This window comes from Acanthopagrus latus, chromosome 4 (assembly GCF_904848185.1).
Source record: "Acanthopagrus latus isolate v.2019 chromosome 4, fAcaLat1.1, whole genome shotgun sequence".
Taxonomy (NCBI): domain Eukaryota; kingdom Metazoa; phylum Chordata; class Actinopteri; order Spariformes; family Sparidae; genus Acanthopagrus; species Acanthopagrus latus.
The window spans coordinates 22,938,785-22,966,007 of NC_051042.1; the positions used below are offsets into that span (position 1 = coordinate 22,938,785).

The 27,223-nt window shown below is 40.7% G+C and overlaps 4 protein-coding genes and 1 long non-coding RNA gene across 7 annotated transcripts; 1 reads left to right on the forward strand and 4 right to left on the reverse strand.

Moving 5' to 3' along the window:
- Positions 1-688: 688 nt before the first annotated feature.
- LOC119018149 lies at positions 689-1,376 on the reverse strand. Its single transcript, XR_005074661.1, has 3 exons — positions 1,231-1,376; positions 985-1,073; positions 689-899 (listed from the first exon to the last, which is right to left on the reverse strand). It is a non-coding gene; the product is annotated as an uncharacterized LOC119018149 (long non-coding RNA).
- An 859-nt stretch (positions 1,377-2,235) lies between these two features.
- On the reverse strand, positions 2,236-3,916 carry LOC119018148 (homeodomain-interacting protein kinase 2-like). Its single transcript, XM_037095602.1, has 5 exons — positions 3,755-3,916; positions 3,265-3,616; positions 2,876-2,956; positions 2,624-2,772; positions 2,236-2,390 (listed from the first exon to the last, which is right to left on the reverse strand). Exons 2-5 carry the CDS (start codon positions 3,373-3,375, stop codon positions 2,255-2,257), a joined length of 477 nt encoding a protein of 158 aa, XP_036951497.1. The 5' UTR covers positions 3,376-3,616; positions 3,755-3,916; the 3' UTR covers positions 2,236-2,254.
- Positions 3,917-7,919: 4,003 nt separating this feature from the next.
- LOC119018746 (zinc finger BED domain-containing protein) lies at positions 7,920-10,864 on the reverse strand. The gene is made up of 4 exons (XM_037096649.1): positions 10,353-10,864; positions 9,126-9,542; positions 8,586-9,005; positions 7,920-8,393 (listed from the first exon to the last, which is right to left on the reverse strand). Exons 1-4 carry the CDS (start codon positions 10,594-10,596, stop codon positions 8,038-8,040), a joined length of 1,437 nt encoding a protein of 478 aa, XP_036952544.1. The 5' UTR covers positions 10,597-10,864; the 3' UTR covers positions 7,920-8,037.
- Positions 10,865-11,913: 1,049 nt separating this feature from the next.
- gfod2 (glucose-fructose oxidoreductase domain containing 2) lies at positions 11,914-18,921 on the reverse strand. 3 transcript variants are annotated; one of them, XM_037096031.1, is made up of 4 exons: positions 18,614-18,921; positions 17,815-17,885; positions 16,908-17,278; positions 11,914-15,494 (listed from the first exon to the last, which is right to left on the reverse strand). In XM_037096031.1, the coding sequence occupies exons 3-4, from the start codon at positions 17,158-17,160 to the stop codon at positions 14,593-14,595; spliced, it is 1,155 nt and encodes a 384-aa protein (XP_036951926.1). In that variant the 5' UTR covers positions 17,161-17,278; positions 17,815-17,885; positions 18,614-18,921; the 3' UTR covers positions 11,914-14,592. The 3 variants fall into 3 exon arrangements, with proteins under 3 accessions (XP_036951926.1, XP_036951927.1, XP_036951928.1); XM_037096032.1 differs by having other exon boundaries at positions 17,815-17,901; XM_037096033.1 differs by lacking the exon at positions 17,815-17,885.
- A 2,487-nt stretch (positions 18,922-21,408) lies between these two features.
- On the forward strand, positions 21,409-24,643 carry thap11 (THAP domain containing 11). Its single transcript, XM_037096238.1, has one exon. The coding sequence runs from the start codon at positions 21,855-21,857 to the stop codon at positions 22,686-22,688; it is 834 nt and encodes a 277-aa protein (XP_036952133.1). The 5' UTR covers positions 21,409-21,854; the 3' UTR covers positions 22,689-24,643.
- The last annotated feature ends 2,580 nt before the right edge of the window (positions 24,644-27,223 follow it).

Here is a 27,223-nt window from a genome sequence, read left to right on the forward strand (position 1 = left end):
TTTCAGCACATTAGCACCCCCACAGGTGGAGATTTAAATTACAGTTCCCTATTGAGCCAGCGCCTCAGTCAGTCAGGGAAATTGGGGGAGCACTGGGGGGGCCAGCGTGTGGCCAGCAATTTTCCAGGGGTAACACTGGTGTAGATCAGTTGTTACTTACTGATCTCCAGTAATAAGCAGGTGATGTTCCTTCATATATCAGTGAGCTCCACATAGTAACTACCTTCATGAGTTGTCTAAGCTCAGTAAGTTCTAGTATGTGCATGTTAAAAGGGAGCTAGCCTCCCTCTCATGTCGATGAAATTTGTTTTTGCCTCAAGGGTTTCTGAAATAACTCTGAAAACGAAGGTGAAGAAGTCTCATTTAACTGTTAAGTGTTGAGGGAAATTCTACATCCAGTTAAATGCGTCATGGCCATTTTGCTCGTGCACCAAACCTCCATTGTGATATTGGTCGTTATATATCTGTGGTGGTTATTACATGAATAATGCACAATTAATTCAACTGAGTCATGGGAGAGTTACTTAAAATCCAATCTAATTGTTTATTAACTGATTGAGTGTGGGAGGAAACCGGAGAACCCGGAGGAAACCCACGCAGACATGGGGACAATGAGCAGGCTACACAGACAGAGAAGAGGCCTGGAAAAAAGCCAATACCTTCTGCTGTGAAGCCACAATGTCCAAATTGACCACTAAGCCACCATGCTGCCCTCGGAAGATCTGTGAAGGTTTTGATTGCACAATTTCCCAGAAGCCCAGGAAAACATGCAAAGAAACCCTACACAGCTTCACACATCCCTAATCAATGCGGGAAACACAGCAGCCTCAACCAAGAGACAATGCATCGGAAGCAATTCTTCTTCTTCATCTTCCCCTTCTTCTTTGGCCCGGTGTCTTCTGAAAATCAAAGTACATTTAAAACTCCAGTTGCACATCAGAATGCACAACAATTCAGACACAAGTGGAGGTGAATGTTACTTACCACATGTGGTTGTGTCCTCCGATGTCTTCCTTTTACTGTTGGTGTAGCTCACTGAGGACTGTGTCGTCTTGTTCAGTCCAGACTGAAAACTAAACACACACAAGAAAAGGTTAGAGCGTTATACGTGTAAATGTGATCACATCTCAAAGCTGCAACTTGGAATTTAGAATTTTTGTTGATTCTGGTGGCTTCTGAGGACCAAATCGATATGATCCTTTAATTCATAACCAGAGGAAATAATCTCACCTGATGGGAGGGAATGTGCTGTAGCTCTGTTATAGGGCATTCAGGTGATATGGGGACTTTTCCAAGCAATTATTGACAAATGATTGTCTACATTCAGATCTGTCCCTGCATGAGCTGCATCTTTTTTTTTTCAAACATATTTCATGTTTATAGGAAAAACCGGAGCGCCCAGAGAAAACCACGCAGATGCAGGGAGAATGAGCAAACTATGACTATTTTGATTGGAAAACTCCTGAAAACCATGCAACAGAAACCCTACACAGAACATATCTTCACACATCCCTAATCCTCATCAGCACAGGAAACACAGCAGCTGAAAGTCTTCCTCAGCCAAGAGACAACACGTCTGAGGCACGTTCTTCTTCTTCTTCCCCTTCTTCTTTGGCCCGATGTCCTCTGAAAATCAAAGGACATTTAAAACTCCAGCCGTACTTCAGAATGCACAACAATTCAGACACAAGTGGAGGTGAATGTTACTTACCACATGTGGTTGAATCCTCAGATGTCTTCTTGTTACTGTCGGCGTTGCTCACTGAGGACTGTGACGTCTTGTTCAGTCCAGCCTGAAAACTGAACACACAAAAGAAAAGGTTAGAGTGTTATACATGTAAATGTGATCACATCTCAATGCTGCAACAAGGAATTTTGATTTTTTGTTGATTCTGGAGGCTTCTGAGGACCAAATCGGTATGATCATTAAATTCCTCCTGTAATAAAGATCAAAATCTAGCTATCGTTTGGATTTGATTTAGAAGTGAGTAAAAGATAAAGGCGACAGATTGTGATACTATTTTTGATCATCTTACCTAACTGGAATCTCCTGATCTTCCAGCTGCGTTGTGTTCTCGGCTGAACTGTGGGGTCGAACCAGGATCGCACCTGACGGAAGAATTTCTGGAGATGGAGTGCAGTCATCTGGTTGGATGTTACTGCTTTCTTCATCCCTCAGTGGAGCAGCAGTAGGCTCACTGACTGTACTCTTCTGATCTTCCAGCAGCGTTGTGTTCTCGGCTGAACTGTGGGGTCAAACCAGGATTGCACCTCCTGAACTAATTTCCGGAGATAGAGTGCTGTCGCCTGGCTGGATGTTACTGCTGTCTTCATCATCCAGGGCAGTGGCAGGAGGCTTGCATTCAAAGTCCTCACTTAAAGTCTGGACACTAAACATGAAAACACACACACACACACAATTGTCTTGTTATTGCCATGAGGTACTCGGTCATCCAGGTCATGGTACACATAAGGGCTGTATCATAGGTAACAGTTTCTTGAAGATGTTTCACCTCTCATTCAAGAGGATTCTTCCGTTCTTCACACACACACACACACACACACACACACACACACACACACACACACACACACACACACACACACACACACACACACTTACTTTGGGTAGACTTTGGTGATGAATGGGTGAGAGAGGACTTCACGGGAAGTGATCCTCTTATCTGCATCTAAGGCCAGCATGGCCTTCAGGAGCTTGATGCACTGCGCTCGCTCAACAGCCTCAGTCTTGTTATCTTCCTCCAGACGCACCTAGTTAAAGAAACATCAGTCAGATTCACCACCAGTCATGTCATCCTCATGATCATGAAAAGACAGTCAATCATAGTGACAAAGAAAATTAATTCACACTTACTGCTTTCAGTTCATCCAGACATTTCAACCCGTGTTTGTTCCTGGTTAGACTACGGCGCCGTTTGAAAAATTCCAAAGGAGTCTAAAAGAGGAATCAGAGTGTTTGTATTAATGTTCAACTGTCGCATGTTACAGAATGTAAGACAGATACAAAGATAGCTTTATTAATTCCCGAGGGGAAATTAGGTTACCATAGCAGCATGCACATCCAAGTACAAACACAATCAGAATATAAAGGCAAATATAGAAACAGTAAGAAATAGTCAAGTACTATATACAATAGGCAAAAAATAAGATGGCAATGTGTTTTTAGCTTTCCTGCTTGAAACATATAGACTGATAAAAGATTAAATAACTTCTGTAAAGGCCAGAAAAGGTTCATTGCTGTACCTTGATCCTCCAAACTCCTTTGTCAGTTTTTGTGAAGTAAAGCTTTGCCTGGGGGCTCTGTTCAAGAAGATGGTCCGCTGGCTTGCCAAAGAATTCCACAATTTCCAGCATCTGGAGATTAAACAGAGAATTACATCAGTATATCCAAGAGCAAGCAAAATATTGTTCCCATGAGGGCAAAGTAATGACCCGCCCTGACAAATTGTCTGACTATAGTAGAAGACGTACTGTTTCATAGTGACCCTCTCCTGCGAACAGGTTACAACCATAGATCATCTCGAACATGGCACAGCCCAGGGACCACATATCAATGGCCTCATTAAATTCACCGCCCAAATAAGTTTCCGGGGCCCTGAATGTGAAAGAGAAAAATTAAAGGGTGTTTACACGAGAACATGTTACAGGGAGGAAGCACACAGCTGATTCTTCATGGTAAAAATAGTAAACTACTAATTCTTTCCATTATAATAGAACAAATAATCTGACTTACGTGAATGCAGCTACTCGAGGTTTGATGGTCTTGGCCTCTGATGTGAGAACGGACACCCCGAAGTCTATCAGCTTCACTTCAAAGGGTTGTCGGAAGCGGTTCACTATCATGATGTTGTCTTGTTTGACATCAGTATGGATCACCCCGATCCCCTTCAGCGCATCAAATGCTGTGGCCACCTGAAAGTACAAGGTAGGTTAGAACGGACTCAAGCCTAAAACTGAGTGTATATTGCTTTGCTCTCCATCTGATGGTGCTGTGTTCATACCTGTTGGATGATGGTTCTGATGTCACTCAGAAGCATTGGGGGAGAATTTTTCAGCATCCTGTAGTCGTGTAGGCTTATATCCAATAGTTCAAACACAAGCGCCTTTCCATGTATGGTCCAAAAACTTTCGATATACTTGACAACGTTGTGTTTGTCAAGGTTGTGGGACATGTTCCTCTTCAGAATGGGGATCTAGAGACACGGGCAAGTTGATTGATGTCTTAGTCTTGGAGAGTGCTGAAAGTTAGAGCTTCATCTTGTGGTACTTAAAACCTAGTGTACAAATAATCACTTTATCTTTGCATATTACGTTAACGCTTTTAGATTGCTTTACATTTCAAGGTCATTTAAGTATAATAAGTTAGAGAAATTGTTTTGTTTTTTTTTGCGCGAGGCACTTACTGCATCTTTGACTAAACAACTTTATTTTATACCACAATGTTTTATGATCCTTGTTAGTTAACATTCTTTAACAACTATCATTAGGAATGGATGGATTATAATGAAATAAGACATTAGTCATTGTAGTTGTAGAGCAAAATTTAATACTGATTTACAAACGTTAATATTTATTTTAGTGTAAACAAATAATGAAATACTTTATAAACCATTTATTAAACATTTGGAAATGTTTGCAAACATCAGTTGGCCGTCCAGACAGTGTTCACAGAGGAGCTCCACAGTGTTCATTAATCATTTAGAAAGTTTTATAAACATCACTTGCAATGTTAGAATAATCAATTGCTTAGGAAATGCTTTATAAAAACATTTCATTCTTGACAGTGAATTCACTGTTAATTAAAGTTATATTAACTATAATTTGACAATTTGACAAAAACACACTTTATGATAACCACAATTAGTAAATGATTTATTAATTGTGGTTATTATTAAGTTTGTTTAGAAAGGGACTATATATATATAAGTGTTTTTTTTATCATTGATACTATCATTATAGTGTAGTATTGTTTATTTTATTGTTATCGCTTGTATGATCTTGTATTTATCATCCCTTATTACTCTTACTAGCCGTGTTTTATTGCTGTCTTGGAGTGAATTCGTCTCTTAATCCAGTTTTGTTTTCTGAATATCTTGTGTTTTTATTCATTGACTTTATCACTTGTTGAGCACTTTGAATTCATTCTGACTTGTTTGAAAGGGGCAATATAAATAAAGTTTGTTTGATTCATTAGTAGTATTACCGTTGCTTGATAGAAGCACATCATAGTTTAATCTTACAACGTATCCTCACGTCTATTCAGATGAAATGACGGCTGGGCTAGTAATGGCTGTCAGTTCACTTTACGCAGCAAAGGTTCTGCTTGTATTTTTATCCATGTCAACACTGCATGTTGAGAAAATTACATTTTGATTTGATTTTGATTTTTTGTAATTCTGTTAACATGACACATAGTTTAAGCAAGATCTCCTAAATATAGCTGTTCCATGGTTACAATCTCAGTAACTCTGGACCCCATGCTTTGTTGTAAAAAATGTATATGTTACATCATGTTGTACACTTCAATCTGTGGTTGCTTCTCAGAAACTTGGTTGACAACACCATTACCAGCGCCAGTTGCTCCCCACCAAGTCAAGATATCCGCATATTGGCCCCCTGGCACACCCAGCTACAGCTACATGCCCCCACAATGGTGAAGAGAGAAAGGCTTCAGTATGATGTTTCAGTATTTATAGGCTGTTAATCAGTCTGAAAAGATTTTTTTTAAACGTGTCTTTATAAACATCAAATGGACTTTAAGTTGAAATTTCTGCGTGTCGTTCTCTCTGCAGGTCAGACAATGGTAGATATGCATCCACACTCAACTCTAGTGTTTTTTGGGTTTTTTTGCTTGTGGTGAAGACATGTGCCGCCAGTGTCTGCAACCTCTTACTCTTCTTCCAGCATAATGTGAATCTAAAAACCCAACTACATAAAAAGAGGCCCATTTTGGATAGGAGGAGGTGAAGAATAGGCCCATCCCCATTCCATGTCACACCCCAGTGCCAGCACCACGTTATTGTTCACAAATCTGTCTAAATCTGTTAGTGAGCACTTCTCTTTGCCGAGATAATCCACCCCACCTCACAGGTGTGGCATGTCAAGATGCTGACGGCATGATTATTGCACAGGTGTGCCTTAGGCTGGCCACAACAACAGGCCACTCTAAAAATGTTCACTTTTATCACACATCACGATGCCACAGATGTCGTGAGTTTTAAGGGAGCGTGCAATTAGCATGCTGACAGCATGAATGTCCACCAGAGCTGTTGCCCGTGAATTGAATGTTCATTTCTCTACCATGAGCTGTCTCCAAAGGTGTTTCAGAAAATTTGGCTTTAGTTTTGATTCATTTCTTAATGGACTGAATTCTATGTAAATAAACTTGTGTAAGTGAGGTTTTATTTGACTGAGCCGTTCCCAACAGGTTCTCTTAGCCAAGGCCCACTTTCTGTTTCACGCAGCCGAAAGACACCAACAAGAGCAGGGATGGTTGAGAATAAGCTGCTGATGTAAACAAGAAATTTTGGAAATTTAAATATGTATGATTATAGCCTGACCAAAACTGGACTTTTGAGGCCAATACCAATATTGAGATTTGTTTGTTTCAATCAGCCTTTAGTATTTTCTTTTTTAACATTAACAACCAGTCTTGATACAAATACTTTAGATTTTATCCAGGCTAGTAGAATGACTATGAATGGCAATGTTAGTCTGTCAGCTGGTCAAGTGTCACCTTTTTTCCCACAAATCCGAGGTGGCAACCCTGAGGAAGACAGGAAGCCTCTTCTTCGTAAAATCTGGTGAACAAAACTCTAAGAACATCTGTAACATTTTACTTAACCACCTTAAACATAAACCAACAGACTGCTGTTTAATTATGGTGAGACTGGCTGTGGCAACGCAAGAGCTCAACTTGAGAAATCAAACTCTGGACAAAATAACACGATTTACAACACGTGCTAGGTCTATTTAAAACTGTCAAAACAGCCAATGTACAAAAAACAGGCCAAAAACCTCTTCTCCCAATCAGTGTCTAGCCATTCAGATTATATTTTGGCTTAACTGGATTGACTAACTGTAACAGGACCAACAGAGATCTTCTGCCTAAACAGCCCCCTAACTCAGGTGTGTCCCCTCGTAGATTAATTTAAGTACATGCACCCCATAATAACCATAATAAATACCCCCCAGAGTGTCCTGTCCTGTTGCCCACAATATCTGCAAGCTTTGGTTTAATTTGTGGCATACTGGAAGAATCTGCCTCAGAAACTTCTGTCATCACACCAATACACTGGAGGTAAACATCAGTACTCTTTGGTGTGAAACGCACACCAAAAAATGTCATTTTTAAACTTAACAGAAGTTGCAATCACTGGGGGTGAAACTGACCACACTACGTAGGAATATAATTTTACTCAAACTATAATCTTTTTAATATAATTTTTGACAGTGTTCCTTTAAATTGGATAATCCCATAAGGCTTCAGTGGAGTATAAAAGCATTTTGAATGAAAATAAAACTGAAATCTGTTTTGGTTTATGCTTTTATTAGATCCCTTCCAACATTACATCTTTCCTAAATGTGCTGTTTAAACAAAATGGTCTAATATTGAAAAAATGATGCTCTCAAGATGGCTTTTTGATCTGAGTTGAAAAACCAAAAGAACAACTTGGCCAAATTTGAGTGATTCAGCATTCATGTCATCTTACCAGCACATCTGATGCTGCTCTTGTTAGTGACATGGTGTATTGTAATGAAAATCACAAACCAGCTAAGATGCAAGCTGAATTGGCAGATCATTTAAGGCCCTCACAGTGATCAGAAAAAAATATTTTTCACATGTTGTAACTACCATCTCTACTGGCAGTGTAAAAAAAAAATCAACTGTCCATAGATCTTTTGCAAAACCAATTTTACTAGAAGGAGAATTTACATTTTTACATTATCATGTCTTAAAGTAAGCGTCACAGCATTTACAGGAAACCTATAACAGGTGATAACACGACAGTCTCGTCACGTAGTAACAGAATCAACTTGCTGCTCACTGGTAAACAAAAGTAGTTCCTCTCTTTCCTGCTGAAGCTCTTCCCATTTCTTCCGCAGCTCTGCCCTCTCCTTCTGCAGCTCATCTTTCTGTTTGTTCAAGTCTTTGGCTTCCTCCTGCTGTGCTTTCCTCAGTGACTCGATTTGCTCCCTCTCTGCAGCTGCCTCCCTGGCATTCACTGCACGCAGCTTCTCCAGCAGCTCCCTCTGATGCTCCAGAGCCCGCGCCTCCTCCCTCTGCGCTCTCCTCATGGACTCTATCAGCTCCTGCTCCCTCCTGAAGAGACGCTTTTCTCCTTCAGATGCTCGTGAAACTTTCAACACACCTGTAAGGCAAAAGGCTACAGGTTTAGTCTCACTACCATCTTGGATGCAGACGGTAGGAACCGCTAAATGAAGCCATGTACTTAAATTAATGTTCACAGTTACTTCTTATTGAGTTGGAGTATAAAGGAAATTTACAGTGGATGATCAAAACATATTGTTGTGTTTTTCTGCAAGTTCCATAAACCATTTACCTGAAACTGTTCTCTTCTCTATCGCCCCAACAGTCGCTGGTGGTGTCGATGTGTCACCATTAGCTTTGGGGCCCTTTGATGAACACGACTGTGGTGGGTTCAGCCCGTTGGCCACTAGCTGAGAAAATACCTCCGGGTGTCTCTTTGACAAGTGCTGATGCAGCTGTCCTGTGCTGCCTCCTTCAAAGTATTGTAACTTCTTCATGCATATCCGACAACGAGCTGCAGACAAACTGTCCAAGTGCTCGTAGTGTCTCCAGATCAAAGTGCGTTTATGTCTAACAGGGCAGTGATCAGTTGCCTCTTCACATGTTATTTGTTCTGCTGGACCTCCTTTGGCAGCTTCCAGGATTCCATTAGGAGCAAAGTCAGCGTGATCCACTGGGGTAAGGGAGTCTCTGTCCTCCTGTGCCACTTCCACTAAAATATGAGGATAACAGAGCTATAATGATTGACTTTATTTGATAACTGATTAATTGTTCTGGGCATAAATTAGTTAAAAGATCAAATACACACACAGCAGTGATCATACAACATTACCTGGAAATGATCTCTTCTCTGTCATCACAACAGTCTCTGGTGGTGTCACTGTGCCACCTTTAGTGTGTGACCCCAGTGCCGAGTTCTTCTCATCGGCCACTAGCTGAGAGAACACCTTCGGGTGTTTCGTTGACATGTGCCGACGCAGGTTGCTGGTGCTGCTGCCTTCAAAGCACTGTAGCTTCTGCATGCAAATGCAGCAAAGAGCAGCTGCCAGACTGTCCAACCGCTTGTAGTGCCTCCAAATCAAGCTCCGTCTACGTCTTACACGGCGGTCATCAGCCGCCTCTTCACGTGTTATTTGTTCCGCTGGACCTTTTTGTGCAGCTTCCAGGATGCCTTTAATAGCAGAGTTTAAGTCAGCATCATTCCCCGTGGTAGGCGTGTCAGAGTCTCCGTCCTCCAGGGCCACTTCCACTAAATACAAGAAAAAAAAAGTTAGAATGACAGCTACAACTATCCACTTAATGTGTGCTGGTGATATGTTTACACATGTGATTCGTTTTTCAGTGTATCAAAAGTCTAAAAATGGGTTAATATGATTATTAGTAGTAACCAAACAGTTCTAATCCCAATCTATAGTATTACAAAAACAGCGGCAAAGTCATACATTTGAGAACCCTTAAATACCTTGATATTTTATTCAAATGTATCTAAACAATTTTTATTTCATTCAGAAGTATAATAAAAACCTGCTACGTTACTGAACTCTTTAGGGGTGAGAAGGAAAAGATGACAGTTACAAAGCTGAGTGTAACCCAAAGGAGTTTCACTCCTGTCCTCTGTGAACTGACATTTAATATAGTACCTTCATAAGACTAGTTTAATTTACCACAAACTGATTGTCATCAACATAATTTCCATATTAAAACAATAACCATGAAAGCAATGTAATATGTCATTATCAGACATGGGCAATGTGTCCTTAAACTACTATTGGGTTATTTTCAGACCATTCTGCTCTAGCTAAATTATATCTCAATATTTTGAAATCTTCAAAAACGCGCTTAATAAATGACAAGACATGCAACCAAATCAAATATCACAATTTTGTATTATTATGGTATGATGCTTGACGATGCTTACACAAATATCAACACAATGAATGGGTAAGGGGCAAGTAGAGTAGTCTGTTTACAGAAAATGACACTTGTTTCAGGTGTGCATAAAAATAATAATGAATATGAATAATGAATGATGTCTGGGTTGGTCTTGAACTAACCGTACCGGAGCAGAAGTGATCACTGTCCGTCTCCATGTCTTCATGACAGTTAATGGGGGCAGTTTCAGCCACACGACCCCTCATCCCCTTCACCTCGGCGGGGTGTTTGGCTCGTAGATGTCTCAGCATGTTGGTAGTGCTGCCCTGCTCGTATCTGATCATGTTGTTCGAGCAGAGCAGACACCGGACCGTCTCAGAGTCGACGGTTTCGAAGAAGTCCCACGCGACGCTCCGTTTCCTGCTGAGCATCGTTGAGTCCGGGTCGTCATTACACGGAACCAGTCTCCTCTGCGGCTCTGAACCTGCTGCTCATAGTCAACGCTGTTACCATGAGTGGCATTACTTATAATATGATTAACACCGCTCGGGGTTTCTTTCAAACTGTCAGCGTTTGCTCGACTGATAACGGTTAACTTAAATCATTAACGTTAGCTGTTGTTGTTAGCAGTTTACTCAACTTTACCCACAATGCATAGCTGCTGCCGAACGTGGCGTCACATCCGGGGCGGGTTCATAATATGCGTAGACGCCTCATGGCGTGCTGGAACAGAGATATAATATATAGTATACGTATATTATGTCTATGTGCTGGAACGTAATCCCGCGTCGCCGCCATCTTGGTTGGGTTTCCTCACTCTAGGCTAGCGCCAGAGTCAATCGGAATCAACGGAGAGCGAGCAACTATGACCGTATTTTCTGCAGCTAATTGCAGTAACCGGCGCAGTATTGTTACTAGATCGCGGGTGATTACCTTTCACAAGTAAGATTTTTTTTTTTTTTTTTTAATAATTTTTGTGACATCGCCCTGTATCATAACTAAATCTCCGCCGTTTGTAACCATGTGAAAATCCGGTAAAAATTTCGAAAGTTATGATTATTGTAGTTGGGGATACACCTTCCTCAGTAGAAATAAATGCGGGGGGGGGGGCGCGGCGCATTGGAGACCCATCCAAGATGGCGGCCGCACTGATACGTCAGCTCCAATAGGCAGCGTCAGTCTATGAGGCCTCTATGTGTATTATGTCTTTGGCTTGAACAGTGGCGGTTCTAGACCAGTTTTAATAGGGGGGCCAGGTTGGGGCCGGCTTTTTTGTTAGAGGGCGCATACAGCCCAGGAAAAAAGACAAATCCCTCATTCATACACAGGATAAATGGGACTTAAAACAGTGTTTACTATTTCAACAATATTGATCGGATAGTAAACTGCTGAGACACTTTATTTCTGCCTTTCCCTTCAGTGCAAAATCATTGCAAGAGATCTCTCATTTTAATATTGATGCAGACTCCTTGTCGGAGGGGGGGGCTGTAGCAGTATTCTTCCTAAAAATCCTTGAACTGAAGCAACCTAACTGCCACAAGGGGGAGACAAATAGACAACTGCTCCACACTCCAGCTTTAAATATAATTTCCTTGAGTGTGTAAGTACAAATATGAAATAATGGATTATATTTAAAATATTCAAATTCTATTTGAGTATTTAACTAGTCTTTGGGTATTATCTAAACAGTTTTACTGTAATATCTGAGTCTGTTTTTCTTTTACTGAAAGACTGTGTGACAAGAGACACTGGATGAATACAATTGTTTTTATTAAAGGAAATGTCTGTCAGGCAGATGAACAGATCAGTTCCCAACTTAAAGGCAACACATTGTGCTCAAAAGCCATATTATCAATTAAAACAACACTAAATCTAAACAATTTAAATATTACAGCTTTAAACAGAAATTCACAGGCTGAAAACACAAACACTAAACAGAATAAACAATGGGAAACTTTCTCCACAACAAGACATAAATAAATACAAAAAGTCTTCCTCATTCACACAAATGTTAAATTCATTTTTGCAGTGAGCTGGCTGGCACAAGCACCACACTGCATATTAATCATGTGGCATTTTAGCAGTTATCAGTGCAAAAACCCAGAAACAACTGTTAACAAGAAGGTGAAAACTCAGTTGGAATGTATTTTAATAATCTGCAAGCAAATATGATGTGTTTTATGAAGACACTTAATGTAAACTTGATGAATTTTTTTTTGTAAAGCACTGCTGGGGTAGTGTGAGGTAAGCAGGTAACATGTATGTATCCTTGTCTGCTGGAAACTGTGAAATACAAACACAGTTTTATTTTTTCCCAAAACAATCCTGCGTGTCATGAACAGACCGATCAAATCACCACTTCCTTTTCTCAGCATTAAGAGCAGTGAAGGTGAATATTATTTAGGATATGCAGCAGTACTGAGATGCAGTGAGTGACTACAACCACAACCAGTTTACATTTCCTTCTCTTGGTCTGTAGTACACATTTATACTCTCACACAAGTCAAATACAGTGATTGTACTTAATGATAAAAATTAGTAAGGTTTCACTCTCTGGATTTGAAAATCTGTAATAATTTTAAATGCATAGGTTGCATGAAAAAATTCTTGTAAAAAAAAAAAAATTACTTCAATTGTTAGCACTTGTAAACAAACCCTTCACACACATTTTAAACTAATTTAGTTGTCAAATACCCTCAGGCTTTGTGTCGACTTTTATCAGACACTAATCTGTAATAATTGTAAGACAAGCCTTTTTGCACTAATATAAGTTTTAATGTGATACTCCACCTTAAGTCAATCCTTTGAGCATCACCATGTGTAAACTTGACAGGGTGCTGTTAGAAATTGGTAGTTTCCTTCTTCACAGTCAGCGTCTGTGGTTGAAATTATTTATTGGTGGCAAGTTTTTAGAGTGGAAACCGATAACAAACATCACTATAATTTTTTGGGTGAAAAATATTTCAACTACATGATGATCGAACACAGTTAGAATATGGATGAACAAAGAAGGAAACTAAAAACTTCCTACACTTGTCTGGCCTGCATGGTAGGTAATAATCAAAGAAGACTGCAGATAAGATGCATCACTTTGATGTTTGGGCATTTTGCAGGGCAATGCTACAAATTAGACTTAATTCTACATAGCTTATTTTACTCAATCCCTGGTATTTTATGTTTGTCATAGTATCCCATGACACAAAACCTCTTCCACTTTTCAAATGTCTGCTTATCATTACACAAAAATTAAATAAAACTCAACTCTGTACAGCTCCATTAGTCTTATTCTAACACAACAGAGACTGAGCTCCACCAAACTGTCATTTGAATTCTGCCAGTCACCACACTGAACAGTCAAAGTGTTTTGTTAGTCAAATCATCCTCATGCTTTTATATTCATATTCATGTCCAAGGTAAACACTTCCTTTCAGAATAAGGTGCTACTGCTGGAATAAATTACCACAAAAATACATCAACATTGAAATGTTATGAACAATAGAGAATACAATGTTTTCTCCTATTGGACTGTACATTTACAGCGGGTTCATAATCTGAGCTGAATTACTAAATTGAGGCGTTGGAAAAAATTGTGAGGGACCCAACTGTTAACTTACTGACAGAAAAAGATCTTTGTAATTCTCTACATGTCCTGACCTCCATTAGAAGACAGTAAATGTGCACTTATTTAACACCTTTGATAGTGCTGTTGTCTAGGCAACATTTTTTTTTGCTTATCCTCATCTATACACTGATGGTCTGATGACCTAACTGCTAAAAGATGAATTATTCAAAATGATCTTGTAAACCTCAGGAAGAGCTGCGCTCTTTTCCTATATCAAGGATAAGGTATACGCTTATTTGATCTATCTCTAACTATCAATAAAATACAATAACCTACTTGATTTTGTACACAAAAATGTATCCAGAAAAACTGCTTAAAATGAGGGTAAAGACAATGGTCACACAGCCACTGAAAGGCTGGAATTTGGAGTCCCAGTAATTTTGCTCTTTTCCAATATTTGACATAGGTGTGGTGCCTTACTGAAAGGTGACCTCGATCAACCTTATTCAGTGAGAAACTTGCAGTCATGACTTCCGGCTTCAGTGAGAATAAGGACTTTGTCTACATTTTAGCAGGGTACAGGGAATAAACTCTACTCTAATATCTTTTGTTGAGAATCAGAATAATGGCGCTATGGTTAATGTGTTTCGAGTAAAAACTAATTACAACTTTGTGGGTACAAACATCCACAACATAGTTATGTTTTCTAAACCAAAATATTCTGCTCAAATTGAGACAGAATGTAAAGAAAATGCAAGTAGTCAAGGGTAAAGTAAACTGCCTCAGCAGTTGAATTTAAAGACAGACATTCAGAGCCCAGTTCTGTCAGACACATGTAGTAGTTGCACTGGGTGTATAAATAGATTTAGTTCTTATTTCTTTGCAGAGCCTCACACAGGTTTTGATTTGGATCTGGTTCCTGACTCATGATCTCAACACACTCCCATTCTCCACTACAGCTGGACCGTTTCACCGCCTCGACCACCGTCTGTACGTACAGACCATCCTCAAACGTAGGTGCTATGGCAACCGGTCCTCGTGCCCACAACCTGCGTTCCTCATGAGCCTGAAAAGACTGTCTCAGTGCCTTTACCATGGAACTCAGACCCTGCAGGTGAGGCAGGGGCATGTCTTTTACCTCTGGTCCCACCCATCCACTGTCGCCTAGCAACAGCTCTTCACCTGTGCTCCCATTGCGTTGCCCATACAGTTCTGTCCCCCTGGCAACCAGTCTCCCAGTGGATCCAACAATCATGACCTCATGCACAAACGACCCTGGCATGTTGAAGTTCAGGGTCACAGTGCAACACACACCACCGGAGCTCGACCCAGCTCCACCCATCAACATCTGGAAGAAACAAAAATCATCGCTGGTGACTCGGCGGATGCCTCGGATCAAACCATTTTGTTGTACGAAAGTCCGCAGTAAGCCGTGAACACGTTGGGCCCGTGCACTGGTTAGGTAACTCAAAAGGTCAATAATGGCAGAGCCAACGGTGTGCAGACCGCCTCCGCCCATCAGCTCCTCACATGTCCAGCCGTACGACTGATCCAGGAGGCTGGGGCCATAAACTCGGACATCACACACCTGCATCTCTCCAACATACCCCTCCACCAGCAGCTGGTGCATTGCAACAAAAGCTGGCAGGAAGCGCAGGGTATTACCCATAATGCTGAGCAGCTGGGGGTAGTATCTGGCTGCAGTCACCATCTTGAATGAATCCACAGCAGTTGCAGCTTTCTCACACACAACATTCTTACCTATACCTGCAGAGAGAAAGGCAGGAGTTATCTTTATGTGGATAAAAATGAATTAAATTAAACCAATGAAAAAGTAATAACAACTCTAAATTTCAAAGATACAATCTTGCAAATCTTTACCTCCCACATTAAACCCTGTTATGATTTTTGATTATCTTGTATTGTAACAGCAATTAAAAGGATAACAGTTGATTTTCTTCTTTGAATTAATCTTTGTTGATGGGGACTCTTGTGAGCATTTTGCTCAAAAGAAACTTGATGTTACCTTCAATTCAAAATAATAAATACATAACTCTCACTTGTTAGAAATTGATACCATAGATAAGTAAACGTGGTTTGAAATAGTAAATGTTCATACCATGGTAAACATTGAAACCAATATAATAGCTGCAACCCTCAGCAAGTTGCTACCTCCATTTTAATCAATCAGGGCAGACAACATTTTTAGAAACTGTTCTCAGAATAACTCTAAATGATTCTACAGCATCACAAACCAACTTTCAGCGTCCAAAAATAAAGCTGATTCAATGCCTACTAAAACAGGATTTATAATTGTTATAGTAGACTGCATTTGTTTAAGCTTGTTTATTAAAGAGGCCAACCGAGTGTATCAAATATGATTAGGAGATTCAGGGTGGACTCGGGGTCTCAGCGCTCAGACCCACGGTGGACTTGACTGCCTTAGATGGCATTACTGCCCAGCTTCTGGAGTTTGGTATGAATAAACAAGAAGTCACTCTCAAAGACATTCTCCTGCAGTCACATGTGATAACACAGAGGATGTGCATGGTTTTTATAGATGGAGATCGGTGGCCTTCAGCCCCCCTTCGAAGCAGTGCCAGGGATTAAATCCTTTGGCGCGGACACACTCAGGAAGTTGCAACTAAAACAGGAAGCTGAGGTCAACACTCAGGAATTCCATCAGATACAGTAAGTTAACTTTATAGATCTACTCAGATACGACAGTGTGTTGAATATGTCTGCTTCAGGGGGTTAATTATTGATGTGAGATGTGGGGGTTTTGTACTTTTTGTCTGTAAGTTTAATTTGGGGCTTTTTTCCATCAAATTACTGTGTTCCTTGTGATCATGGTTATGATTATCGTTAATCACATCTCAAGCATAAATAAACCCTGTGCAATACGCTACAGGAGTAGAAGGACTACTGTCGTTGCAGTCACAAAAAAATCAAATCTGTCCCAGAACTGACCTGCCACGCCCAGGTAGCAATTTGTATAACTCGGCTATAAATACAGTGCAAGTGAAAACTGGACTGCGAGAGTGTCATCTCTCACATACACCCAAACAATTCTGAAATGTAAAGAAAAAATATCCAGTTTTGAAATATGTTAAATATTAGGCTGAATGTTTTTAGCTTGTAACGGAGGGACTGCATTAACTGTATGTAGGCTCAGCTTACCCAGTGCTTTGACAGCAATCTGCCTCGTCATTGAGGGTGGAATATAGATGCAAACAAGGTCAACATCTTGGTGCAGCAGGACATCATCAGATCGGCTGGTGTGAAATGGGATTCCAAGCTCTTTTGCCAAGCAGCACGCTTCCTCTTCACTTCGCCCCCAGAGTGCATGAACCTCGAAGCCTTCAGCTTTCAACAACGGGACCAGCACTCGGGCTGTGCTCCCCGTGCCAAACACACCGACTCCTGGCAACATGTCAGTGCCACTCACTGGGACCTTTTACGTGTTAACCATGGCCAGCCTTACAAACATCCCAACAACCTATTATTCACAAGTCTGTCAAGGGCTTTACTGTATGGAGAGATGATGGTACCTGTGAAAATAAATGAACACACTAAGGAACATTTCTTAATGAATTTGAGGCTGTTTCCATATATTATTTAAACTTAAGATGGCAAATAATGACCATGCACATAAAAGCACTAACTGTATATCAGCAAAACTGTTCAGATGAACCCTTTACTGTCACGCAGGATGAAAGAACAACCATTATACCAAATTTATCTATATCAAAATCTGATCTGTGAGCTCTAATGACTGCACCAACAGACAGGACAAACATGTCCAACAGAGGCCTAGACTGGTTTTTCTTATCATCAGTCTGTGACAGCTACTCGCATTGTGTCCTGCTACATAGTTAACATGCCATTCCTTAGATGTTCCACACCCTGCAAAAAGTCAGCGTCATCTCTACCTCTGAAGCAAGTGCAATGTATGTTCATTATGTGACTTATTAAAAGACTTGTTAACTGATTATTTATGTAATAAAATTAAAAACCTTCATCCTTGCCTCAGTGCCACTTGTTCAGTAAGTTAACTCAGCTCAGCTGAGGCTCTCTCTTTACTCACCTTTTATGGCTTCCTTATCAAACTTTTATGGATGTATAACTGTTGGTTGCGGTCCTCTGTCACTGTAGCACCTGCACATAGTATTATCTATCAGTGAGAAGGGGGGTGGTTTAAGCAGCTCTTTATTGGCTTGGCTCTAATTAGTATGTGCAAGAATAAAAGTAAACATGTCTATTCATCTATATTCATGAGAGGGTATGAGTAGAGCTGGCTGGAGCTGACACTGTGCCTCACTGACCTCCCAGCAGTCACGACTATTCAACAGCTATGTGCCTGTGCACCTGTATTACCTGTGTAACCCTCGAAAGACAAGCTCTCTCTGCTTCACATTACATCACCTCGGGGCTCACATAAACACTGTGACTAAACATACATTTAACATGCAAGCAGCAGATGAAGCCCCACTCTCTCTGAAAAATAGCCGTGCTGTGCTGTGCTGCTCCCGGCTGGTCAGATAACAAAGCCATGCATCTAAATATTGTCACTGTCGAGGTTAATGGTAGTGAGGCATTCGTCATACTTTCTATGACAACACAAACTAGCCGAGGTGGCCACTACTTTGACTATTACAAGCGAGTGTGCCCCGAATAGCTAAGGTTCACACCACACACTAAAGCTAGCTGGACTTGGTTATTGATAATGTAGCTAGCACGTTAGCTAGCCGGCCAGACAGCCGCGAACTCAAAAAGCTCCAAATATACGTCGGTACTTTACAGAGTTAATATCCAAAGTTAATTGATTAAACGGTCTTTAACCTTGGTATAAAAAATAACCCATAATAAAATGTAACATTTACTACCTGCTAAGTTTACGAGGACAACATCGACAGCGGTTGTAGGTGCTCAGCCGGGCGCTGCCCAGTTGCTAATGGTTACTTCAGTCGCAACGACAGGACTGTGGGGAAATACGGAGACGCTAACTGAAGCTGGAGATGTGTCACCAGCGGCGGATCAACTATAGAGGACACCCATACCTTTAGCTAGCTAGACTAGAAAAAAACAACAACAACTTTTTAAACACCCGTGTAGTACCAAACTCCCCTACAATCGTTCCTGTGAAACATGTTATTTTGCAGATAAAGCAGAAGGTTATTAAAAAAAATCATTTTGATTAATTTGTTCCCCTGGAGCAAGTGCGTTCTTTGGTCGAGCATCGTGTTTTCCCATGATTCAGTGCGTAGCCGGTAACGTTGTAACTCCCCCAAGTTACTTAACATTTTTTGTCATTCTGTTTATTAAAACACAGTTTTAATGAGGTTGGTTTTAGTATATGATTGTGTGATGCCTACAGTGGGACCAGTGTTGCTCAGGTTATGCTTTTGTGATGACATGGAGCGATCCGGTAAAATTAAAGTTGTTCTATATTCTTTTGTCTCAGTCTCAGTTAATGGAGTTTTAAAAGTGTGTCTTGTCTGAGGGAATTGTAAGACAGACTGAAGCTTTCTCTCTGTGGCCATTCATAACCTTGATTGCGCAGTTAACACAGTATCATGTTTCCATATTGGACCTTTTACCAGACCATGCTGGGAGAAGATGAATTCTCAAAGAGACTTCAAATTCACAGAATCCCAGTGTGACAGATCAGGACTACGATAAGGACCGTAAGCACCATGAGAAATGATAACGCAGTGCATGAATGTCTGTGTCAAACCACTCTGCTCACAGCACAGACTTGTTTCAACAAATCCCAAGAATGCTCCCACATTTCTTTTAGTGTTACATTCAGAGACGAGCCAAAAGTACAACAGTGTCTTTCCTTTTTCGACCTACAGTCCAAACTCCTCCTGAACTTTGTCTCCATTACTGTCATCTGACGACAGAGGAGCATTTAGGGCAACACCACTGCTATTTATGAACACAGATGTGAACCTGCAGGATACAGTTATTTAAAACATGCCAATATAGATGAATATATGTCTTTAAATAGTTATTTTACTTTTTCCATGTTTCTCTTCTTACACAAGTGAACCTTACTCTTATAAGAAATTCTTATTTTTTTGTACACTGAACATTTTACTGAACCCTTCTGTATTTATACGATGGCTCATCTGTGATCGTGTCAACTGATTCTTTGAGGGAACCTCCAGTGAGCGACCTGCAAAATGAATAAGTGTATAAGATGAGGGTGGACAGAAAAATTAAGCGACAATAGCAAACTACTCTCAGATAATATTGTAATTAGCATTTTCATTAGACAAGACTGTTCTGTCAGTGGCTAAATTGTAGTCATAAAAACTGGAAAAGTGTTCATACCCACAGACCTTTGTGCAGCATACAGTACAGGGATTGAAGAACAGTTGTGATGATATATATTTGGACAAGCGTTTTTTTTTTTCCAAAGGATATTGGAGCCAGACCCGAGTTTACACTGTTCAGTTCCATGAAACACATTTTATGTTATGCATCTAAGGTGCTTCAGATTTTTTTTTTTAACCTAAAATTGATTGTTGAGGATTTAGCTTTGAAGTTCAGTTGAATTGCTTGTGCAAATCTGGTGATGGAAATGTCAGTGTGTCAGCTCTGCACTTCAAACTACAGATGTGCTAACATGTAGTGCTAACACTGTTTGACATGAGGATCAGTAGATGTTTGCCTGATGTGCAGTGTAGAAATCTTCAACCACAGACGTCTGTGAAATCCGACAAACAAACCAGTACATCCTTCATGGGGAGATTTGGGGCGGATGCTTCCCTGTGGATGCCAGCACACACTCAGTCACACAGGAGGAATCTATAAGGCCATCAGGTGGTGGATAAAGGTTACTACCACATGCAGCTAAGCAGCTCGGTGTGCTACAGTGTGCAGTATCAGGTGGCAAGATTGACAAAGGAAGAACACAGATTAAAAAAAAACTGGACTGGTTTCAAATCAACATAAATGTTTCTTTTAAAAATATGTTGTCCATGTATACTTGATATGAAATCAAGATGTAGAACAACAGCTGAACTTCTTTGCTTTGCTACCAGCACAAATGATTAGTGGAAAATCACCAATTCTGACCTGAATTTGATTGAAGAACTTAAATCAGACTCATAAAATAGGATTATTTTTATTGATTAGATGTATTAAAACTGTGCAAAACAGTGTTAGGAAAACTTGCTAAAGACATATATTTGTCAGTATGAGCTAATAGTGTAAATATCGGGAGTGTGTCAGCAAAATAGTGTGTGTTGTTTAAGAACTGACCAATATAACATAAAACCATTGATTGCATTTTGGTGGGTGAATATTGAACCTCTGATTAGGTTTAGATGCGTTCAGCTAGAGGATGGGGACATTAATCAGCTTTATTAGCAAATTCTTAATATGAAGCCCAGACAACTACTTTTTCCAGGATGTATTAGTTCATAGAGTTTGTTTACATGAGAGCTATTCCCAGTTTCCTAAAACACCTGTGTGGGTTCGCCAGAGCCCTAAATAAACCAGTTTTATTACACATGACAAAACAATCTGCATTAATACGAAGATATAATTACAGATAGGAGGTCATTTCAAAACTTTAAAAACAAATTTATCAATGCATTGCATAACTGCTGACATTGTTTCTGTGCGAATGTATTGCCAGTAAATACACATATTTGTATGGAAACAATCTAGTAGTCAATATCTGTCAGTTGAGCTCTGCCGTGCATTACCGCACATTGACCAGCAGGGGCGCTCGTTTACTGACGGGCTTGGACAGGAAGCGCAAAGGATTGTGGGACTTTTAGTTCCGAATGGATGACGGTTGGCTTGATAACACTGCGAAGAACAAACGAAGAAATTTACCGCCGAAAATAAAATAGTAGCCTCAGGTTCAGCATATTTTCAAGCTCTGTGTGCTTCGAGTCCGGATATTTTCGGGTGGATTCAGTCGTCGTATGAAGAATAGCGGGCTCACTTTTGGTGAAAAATAAACAGGAAGTTGTTAGCGTTGTGGGACGTGTAGTTCCGCTTGCAGGCCACTGAGCTTTTTAACAACGCATAGAAAAAAGAAACAACAATAAAATAAGCTAAACTTCACCCGAAGACCGCGCTTTTAGCCTCGGCGTTGAAGCAAACATGCCCGGGTTCACCTGCTGTGTCCCTGGCTGCTACAACAACTCGCACCGGGACCGGGACCTGCGCTTCTACACATTTCCCAAAGACACCACGCTGAGGGAGCTGTGGCTGAGGAACATCTCCCGGGCCGGGGTCAGCGGCTGCTTCAGCACCTTCCAGCCCACCACAGGACACCGAGTCTGCAGCGTGCATTTCGCGGGAGGAAGGAAGACCTACACCATCAGAGTACCGTCCCTCTTCCCCTTGCGGGGGGTGAATGAGCGCAGGAGTCGGCGGGGCAGAGGCAGGAAGGTGTCTGCGGCGGTTCCTGCCACCGCCGCTGCAGCCACCTCTGGGATCGTCCTCGCCAGCGTACTGGGCAGCACGGCGGAGGGAGCCGAGGGCACTGCTGGAGGTGAAGCAAGCGACGACACCATCACCGTGGTTCAGATAGGCCAGAACGGGGAGTACCTGGGCACGGCGCGGCTGCCCGCCCAGTCAGAGGGGACTTGTTACACCGCACCGATCAGCAACCCTGACGAGCTGATCGGCGACGACTCATCGGTCGAAACCGGGTCCACGGTACACCAGCCGGGCCTGCAGTATGTCAGTGTGACCAGCAGCCCACTGGACCACTCGTACTCCCTGACCACCGGCACCACGTCCGCCGAGCTGCTGCGGAAACTGAACGAGCAGCGGGACATCATCGCACTGATGGAGGTGAAGATGAAGGAGATGAAGGCGACCATCCGCCAGCTCCGGGTGGCCGAGGCCAAGCTGCAGGAGGAGGTGCGGGAGCGGGACCGCCTGCTGTACGGGAACTCTGTGGCTTTCAGCGTCCGGAAGAAAATCTGATGGGTGAACATCACCGGAGATGACCCGTGTCAGAGACTCAGACTAATGGAGGTGTTTGAAGACAGCTGACCCAGCTCTATTTTGTATGAAACTGCGAGCGATGACAATTTATTTTCAACAAGTAGAACCGATTTTTCGTAGGCCTGATGTAAGAAAAGTTGGCTGGCTAGTTATGTAGCTTGTATTAATAATCTCATTGATGATGACAGTATGTAGAAAACCCCACAGTTGGCCTGCAGTCCAACCAAGGTCAATAACACACGTTATTCATTCAACCATGGCTCATAGTTTGCACAGACTTACCAAGTAGACAGGCTCACACATTGATAAAGACTGATGGGAGGACAGATGAGGAAGATGCTCATAACTGCCTAGTTACATAGAGTTTTTCTATTAAAAACTTCTCTTACTGTGTTTTTATTTTGTTGCCTATGAATTCAAATTAGGTGGTTGTTCAGAAACATCTCATGATAGATTTGCAGTACTAAGTTGAAATATTCATAGGATTTTTTTTGTGAACAGAACACTATTCTTGGCACTGGTAAAGTGTTGCTCAGTTGATACATTAAAACTATCAGGACTCAGTCTGAGTTGCCGTAAAAGGAACCTTCAGTTGTTTTCCTTTATTTTTTTCACCGAGGACATTTGTGCAAAGAAAATGGACTTAAAGGAACTCATCAAAACTTGAAGGGGCAGTCAAATTATGCTCTTATTAAAGAATGTTTCTTGAAGACATGCATTAAGTTACATTTGTTGAACCTTTTTTAAGGGAATCTTAAGAGAATATGAAAAACATTTTGTCAAAAACATTATGTAACTTGAACATGTCAGATGCTTGTTTCAGTGTGATTTTGTTTCTTCATGCAGAGATTTAGTGGCTGTGTCTCTCTGTCCTGTTCATGAGTGTTTTGTGCTGCAGGATGTTACACACATTTCTGATTCTTGAACTTGATGCGACAGCTCTGCTCTGCTCTCATTTCAAAGTAAATTTCATTTTAAAATAGTGCTGCTTCACTTATCAAGTCATGAAATGTGTCCTGTTTTTGTCCACTATCACAAAGTAGAGATAGTCTGTTGGGTGTTTTTTTTTGAAGAAAAGAAAAAGAAAAAAAAATACTGGGCCGCACCCGTCATCTGTCAGGAGCACTTGTTTGACGAGAAGAGATTAAAACCAGTGACCAGAAGCTCTGTTATCAAGTAGGACTATTTTTTTTGTGGAAAAGGTATAACACTTGTATCATATTAAATCCACAATCGTAAGCTTTGTGGTCAGAGTGAAACATTAACTCAAACATGAAATCTGAACACTGCTGCCCTGTTTTATACACCTGTTGAATGAGATGGTGTTTAAAGCTTCACTCAGCGGTCACTATGTCAGTGTTAGCATCCTGAACAAAGTGTTGCCTTCTTAAGATAAATATTGGATGCTTGTGAACCATCATGTTAACTCTTCTGATTCGTTATTGGAAATATTCTCCCAGAACCCATGAGGCCCTTATGTTCCTGTTCAGATTTCAGTGGGGTTGTTTTAATGATTAATTCATGCTGTTATTAATATGTGTGGTTTATTAATAAATAGTTTCAGTCGAGGCCTTAAATGGTCTAAAACTAATGAAAAGTGGCCATTAAAAGATGAAATAGTATCTTTAATACTTATTTGTGTCATCAGCAAATCAGAGAAACCATTTCCAGCAAGTGATTCGCTATTTTTACTTCATTAATCACATTAGTTGATTAGAATGAATGAATTCTTTCTCTGGGTATTGACTAGTCATCTCAGCACCATAGTTTCAGCGAGCGTACAAATACAGTGTATGATAAATTATTGGTTTATGGACTCTTTAGACTTTTCACAGGTTGATTCCAGTATCAAAATGTTCTTGTCAGCGCAGATGTTGCAGCCTTATCTCCTCCCTCTAGGTGGCGGTGGAATAAAAGATTGAAGACCTCCTGTCTACGCAGCCTAATTTGCTTTATCTATCCGACTGTTTGTTGACAGCTTGGATGGTCGTTTGCTTGATCGTCTCTCTTATCAAACCGCCTAAATGTCTGACATCTTCCAATGAATGTACAGCTGTAATGCAATCACGCCAGCTAGTGTTTTAAAGAGTGTCATTTTGAACACCTAGCGTGATAATGTTGTTACATGAAACAGAGAAAGAGGGCGAGGCGGATGAATGGATAGACAGAGAGCACTGGAGAGAGTGAGGATCCAGATCCTAATCTCATCTGGATTTATTTTTTTTTACTCCCAACAGTGTTGCATAATGCTTTAATCCAGAGCTGTCTATCAAACTTACACAACTCTGTCTGCTTTTTTTTCTATGGCTGCTGCCATTTACAACAGCTGTCTTTACATTTTGACCAGACGACAGCATCCACTGTCTCATTCTTTGAGTGTAGTTATTATGTAATGTGTGGATGATGTGAAACAATGTGAGTTAGACGTGACCCTAACATGTGTTTGACATCAGAGTACACAGCAAAACCTTAGTATCTCTGTCTGGAAAGAAAGTTTGCTAATGTATACAGTTATTATTCATGGTATTTGCTGAAAGAAAGGTTTAAATGACAGTTATTAACAAGTATCTCTAAGAATAATGTGACATACTTCACATGCCATAAGCTTTTACTGAGTGTTTGTACGATCTATGCGTGACATTTTCTTCTGTGGTATTTGTCTGTTGCGGATGCCGAGTCTGTCATCATATTTGTTATTTTTAGCTTTTTTGTTTTTGTTTTAATTGTGTAAATGTTTCACTTTACATTTGCGTTCGCTATATAGAAGACTTGTTTTTTCTTATCAGTTTTGAACCATGTAGAAAACAGTCCAGTTTAAAGGGTTGTCACATCTGTCCTGATTCATATGGTATCAACTCAAATGAACTAAAGTCACAGCTCACTTTAGGGCCGATTTAGATATTTGCCAATTAAAATAAAAACAATTGCCAGTTACAGTGTTTATATTTTCTTTAGGCAAAGAAAAGCTGCCTGTGTTTTGGCAACATTTAGCAGTCTAAGAACTTTGTCTTATTTTGTTGAATTAACTTTAATATCAAAAACAATTGTATGCTTTTCAAGGTAACATATCTCAAGAAAGAAAGAAGGGCTAGTGTCACTGAATAATTTGAAACAATGGCCAGAGGGAGGGAGCATCGATTGTACTAACAGAAAATATCTGCATTTTCTCATATTGTGTCTTACCTACTGTAAATTCAAATGAATTAAGTGATTATTTAAATCCGACTATTCAGTAAAGAGCAGGAGGGTAAGAAGTGTGAAACTGTAGCACATTGTACATAGAGCTTTGATGAAAATGGTAATAATAAGCCATATTTTGGGGGAAATGTGACTGCAGCAAACAAAGTATGTGTCTGGAGGACCAAAACATGATTATGCTGCAAGAAGTTTTTAAATGTGGTTTGACTTTTTTTTTTTTTTTTTTTGGCTGTTAAAGTAAGTCACTGTTTGAAGAAATTGTGTATATCAAGCACACAGGGTGTTTTCATGCAGATACATTTGAGTTGTTGTGATACACAGTGTGTGTTCATGAACTTGATTTAGAGTAATACATCCGGGACCAAGCTCCAACATATCCACCTTGAACTGCATGAGCATTGAAAACACCAGGTAAAACAACACTTGTTTAATGCTTCAGCTGCAGGAGAAACATATGTATAGAAACAGGGACACATGATAACACCTTGCTCCTGTTGCGAGGCATGATGCTGAAGATGAATCGCCTGCTTCAAGATGCATGACGAGTTCCGCTACATTACCAAACACCCAGATGTAATTAATGAACATCTCAAATATAAAACTCTAATTTGCTGCATAAACTGCCTCCATTCTCCTGTGAAAACTCTATTCAATACTTTGTTTCCCGGCTACAGAGATTTGCTCCCATTCAGCCATGAGAGCGTCATGTCAGCCACTGATGCTGGATGACGAGAACTGGCTCACAGTCAGGGTTGAGATCAGGTCAAGTTCCTCCTCATTAATCTGGGAAAACCTTTGAGGACTCATTCAGAGAAGAACTTTACCTTACCCTAAACTATTACTAGTCCTGCACAAACATTAGCTTTATCTTAATTGTAATTCAGGATTAATCCTGAGCACATCTGTAAGGTTGAGACTGTGAAACACACCTGCACCCCGTGAGCTGATACAGATGTTTCCAGGAAGACTCACAGCTGGAGCCACAAGTAGCTCCCTTGATGTATTGATTCATGGCAGCGGCTTCAGACACCGATTATTTTGCGGTTAATGGTTGTTTTAAGCTTCAGATTAACAATGGGTTATCATCTCTCCTGTGAGTGCAGATGTGAATCAGGACTTATACTAATGCACAGAGTGTGAGCCATCTGGGGGAGGGGGCGTAGTAGCAGTAGGAATCTGGAGGCTGAGAGGAAGAGGAAGGTGGATTCCAGTGAGGAAGGTTGGTACTAAGGTGTTCTAACATTTATGTTACATTAGTCTAAAAACAGGGTGTAATTTGTCGCAGGTTAACGCACCACAGCATTCTCCGGTAACCC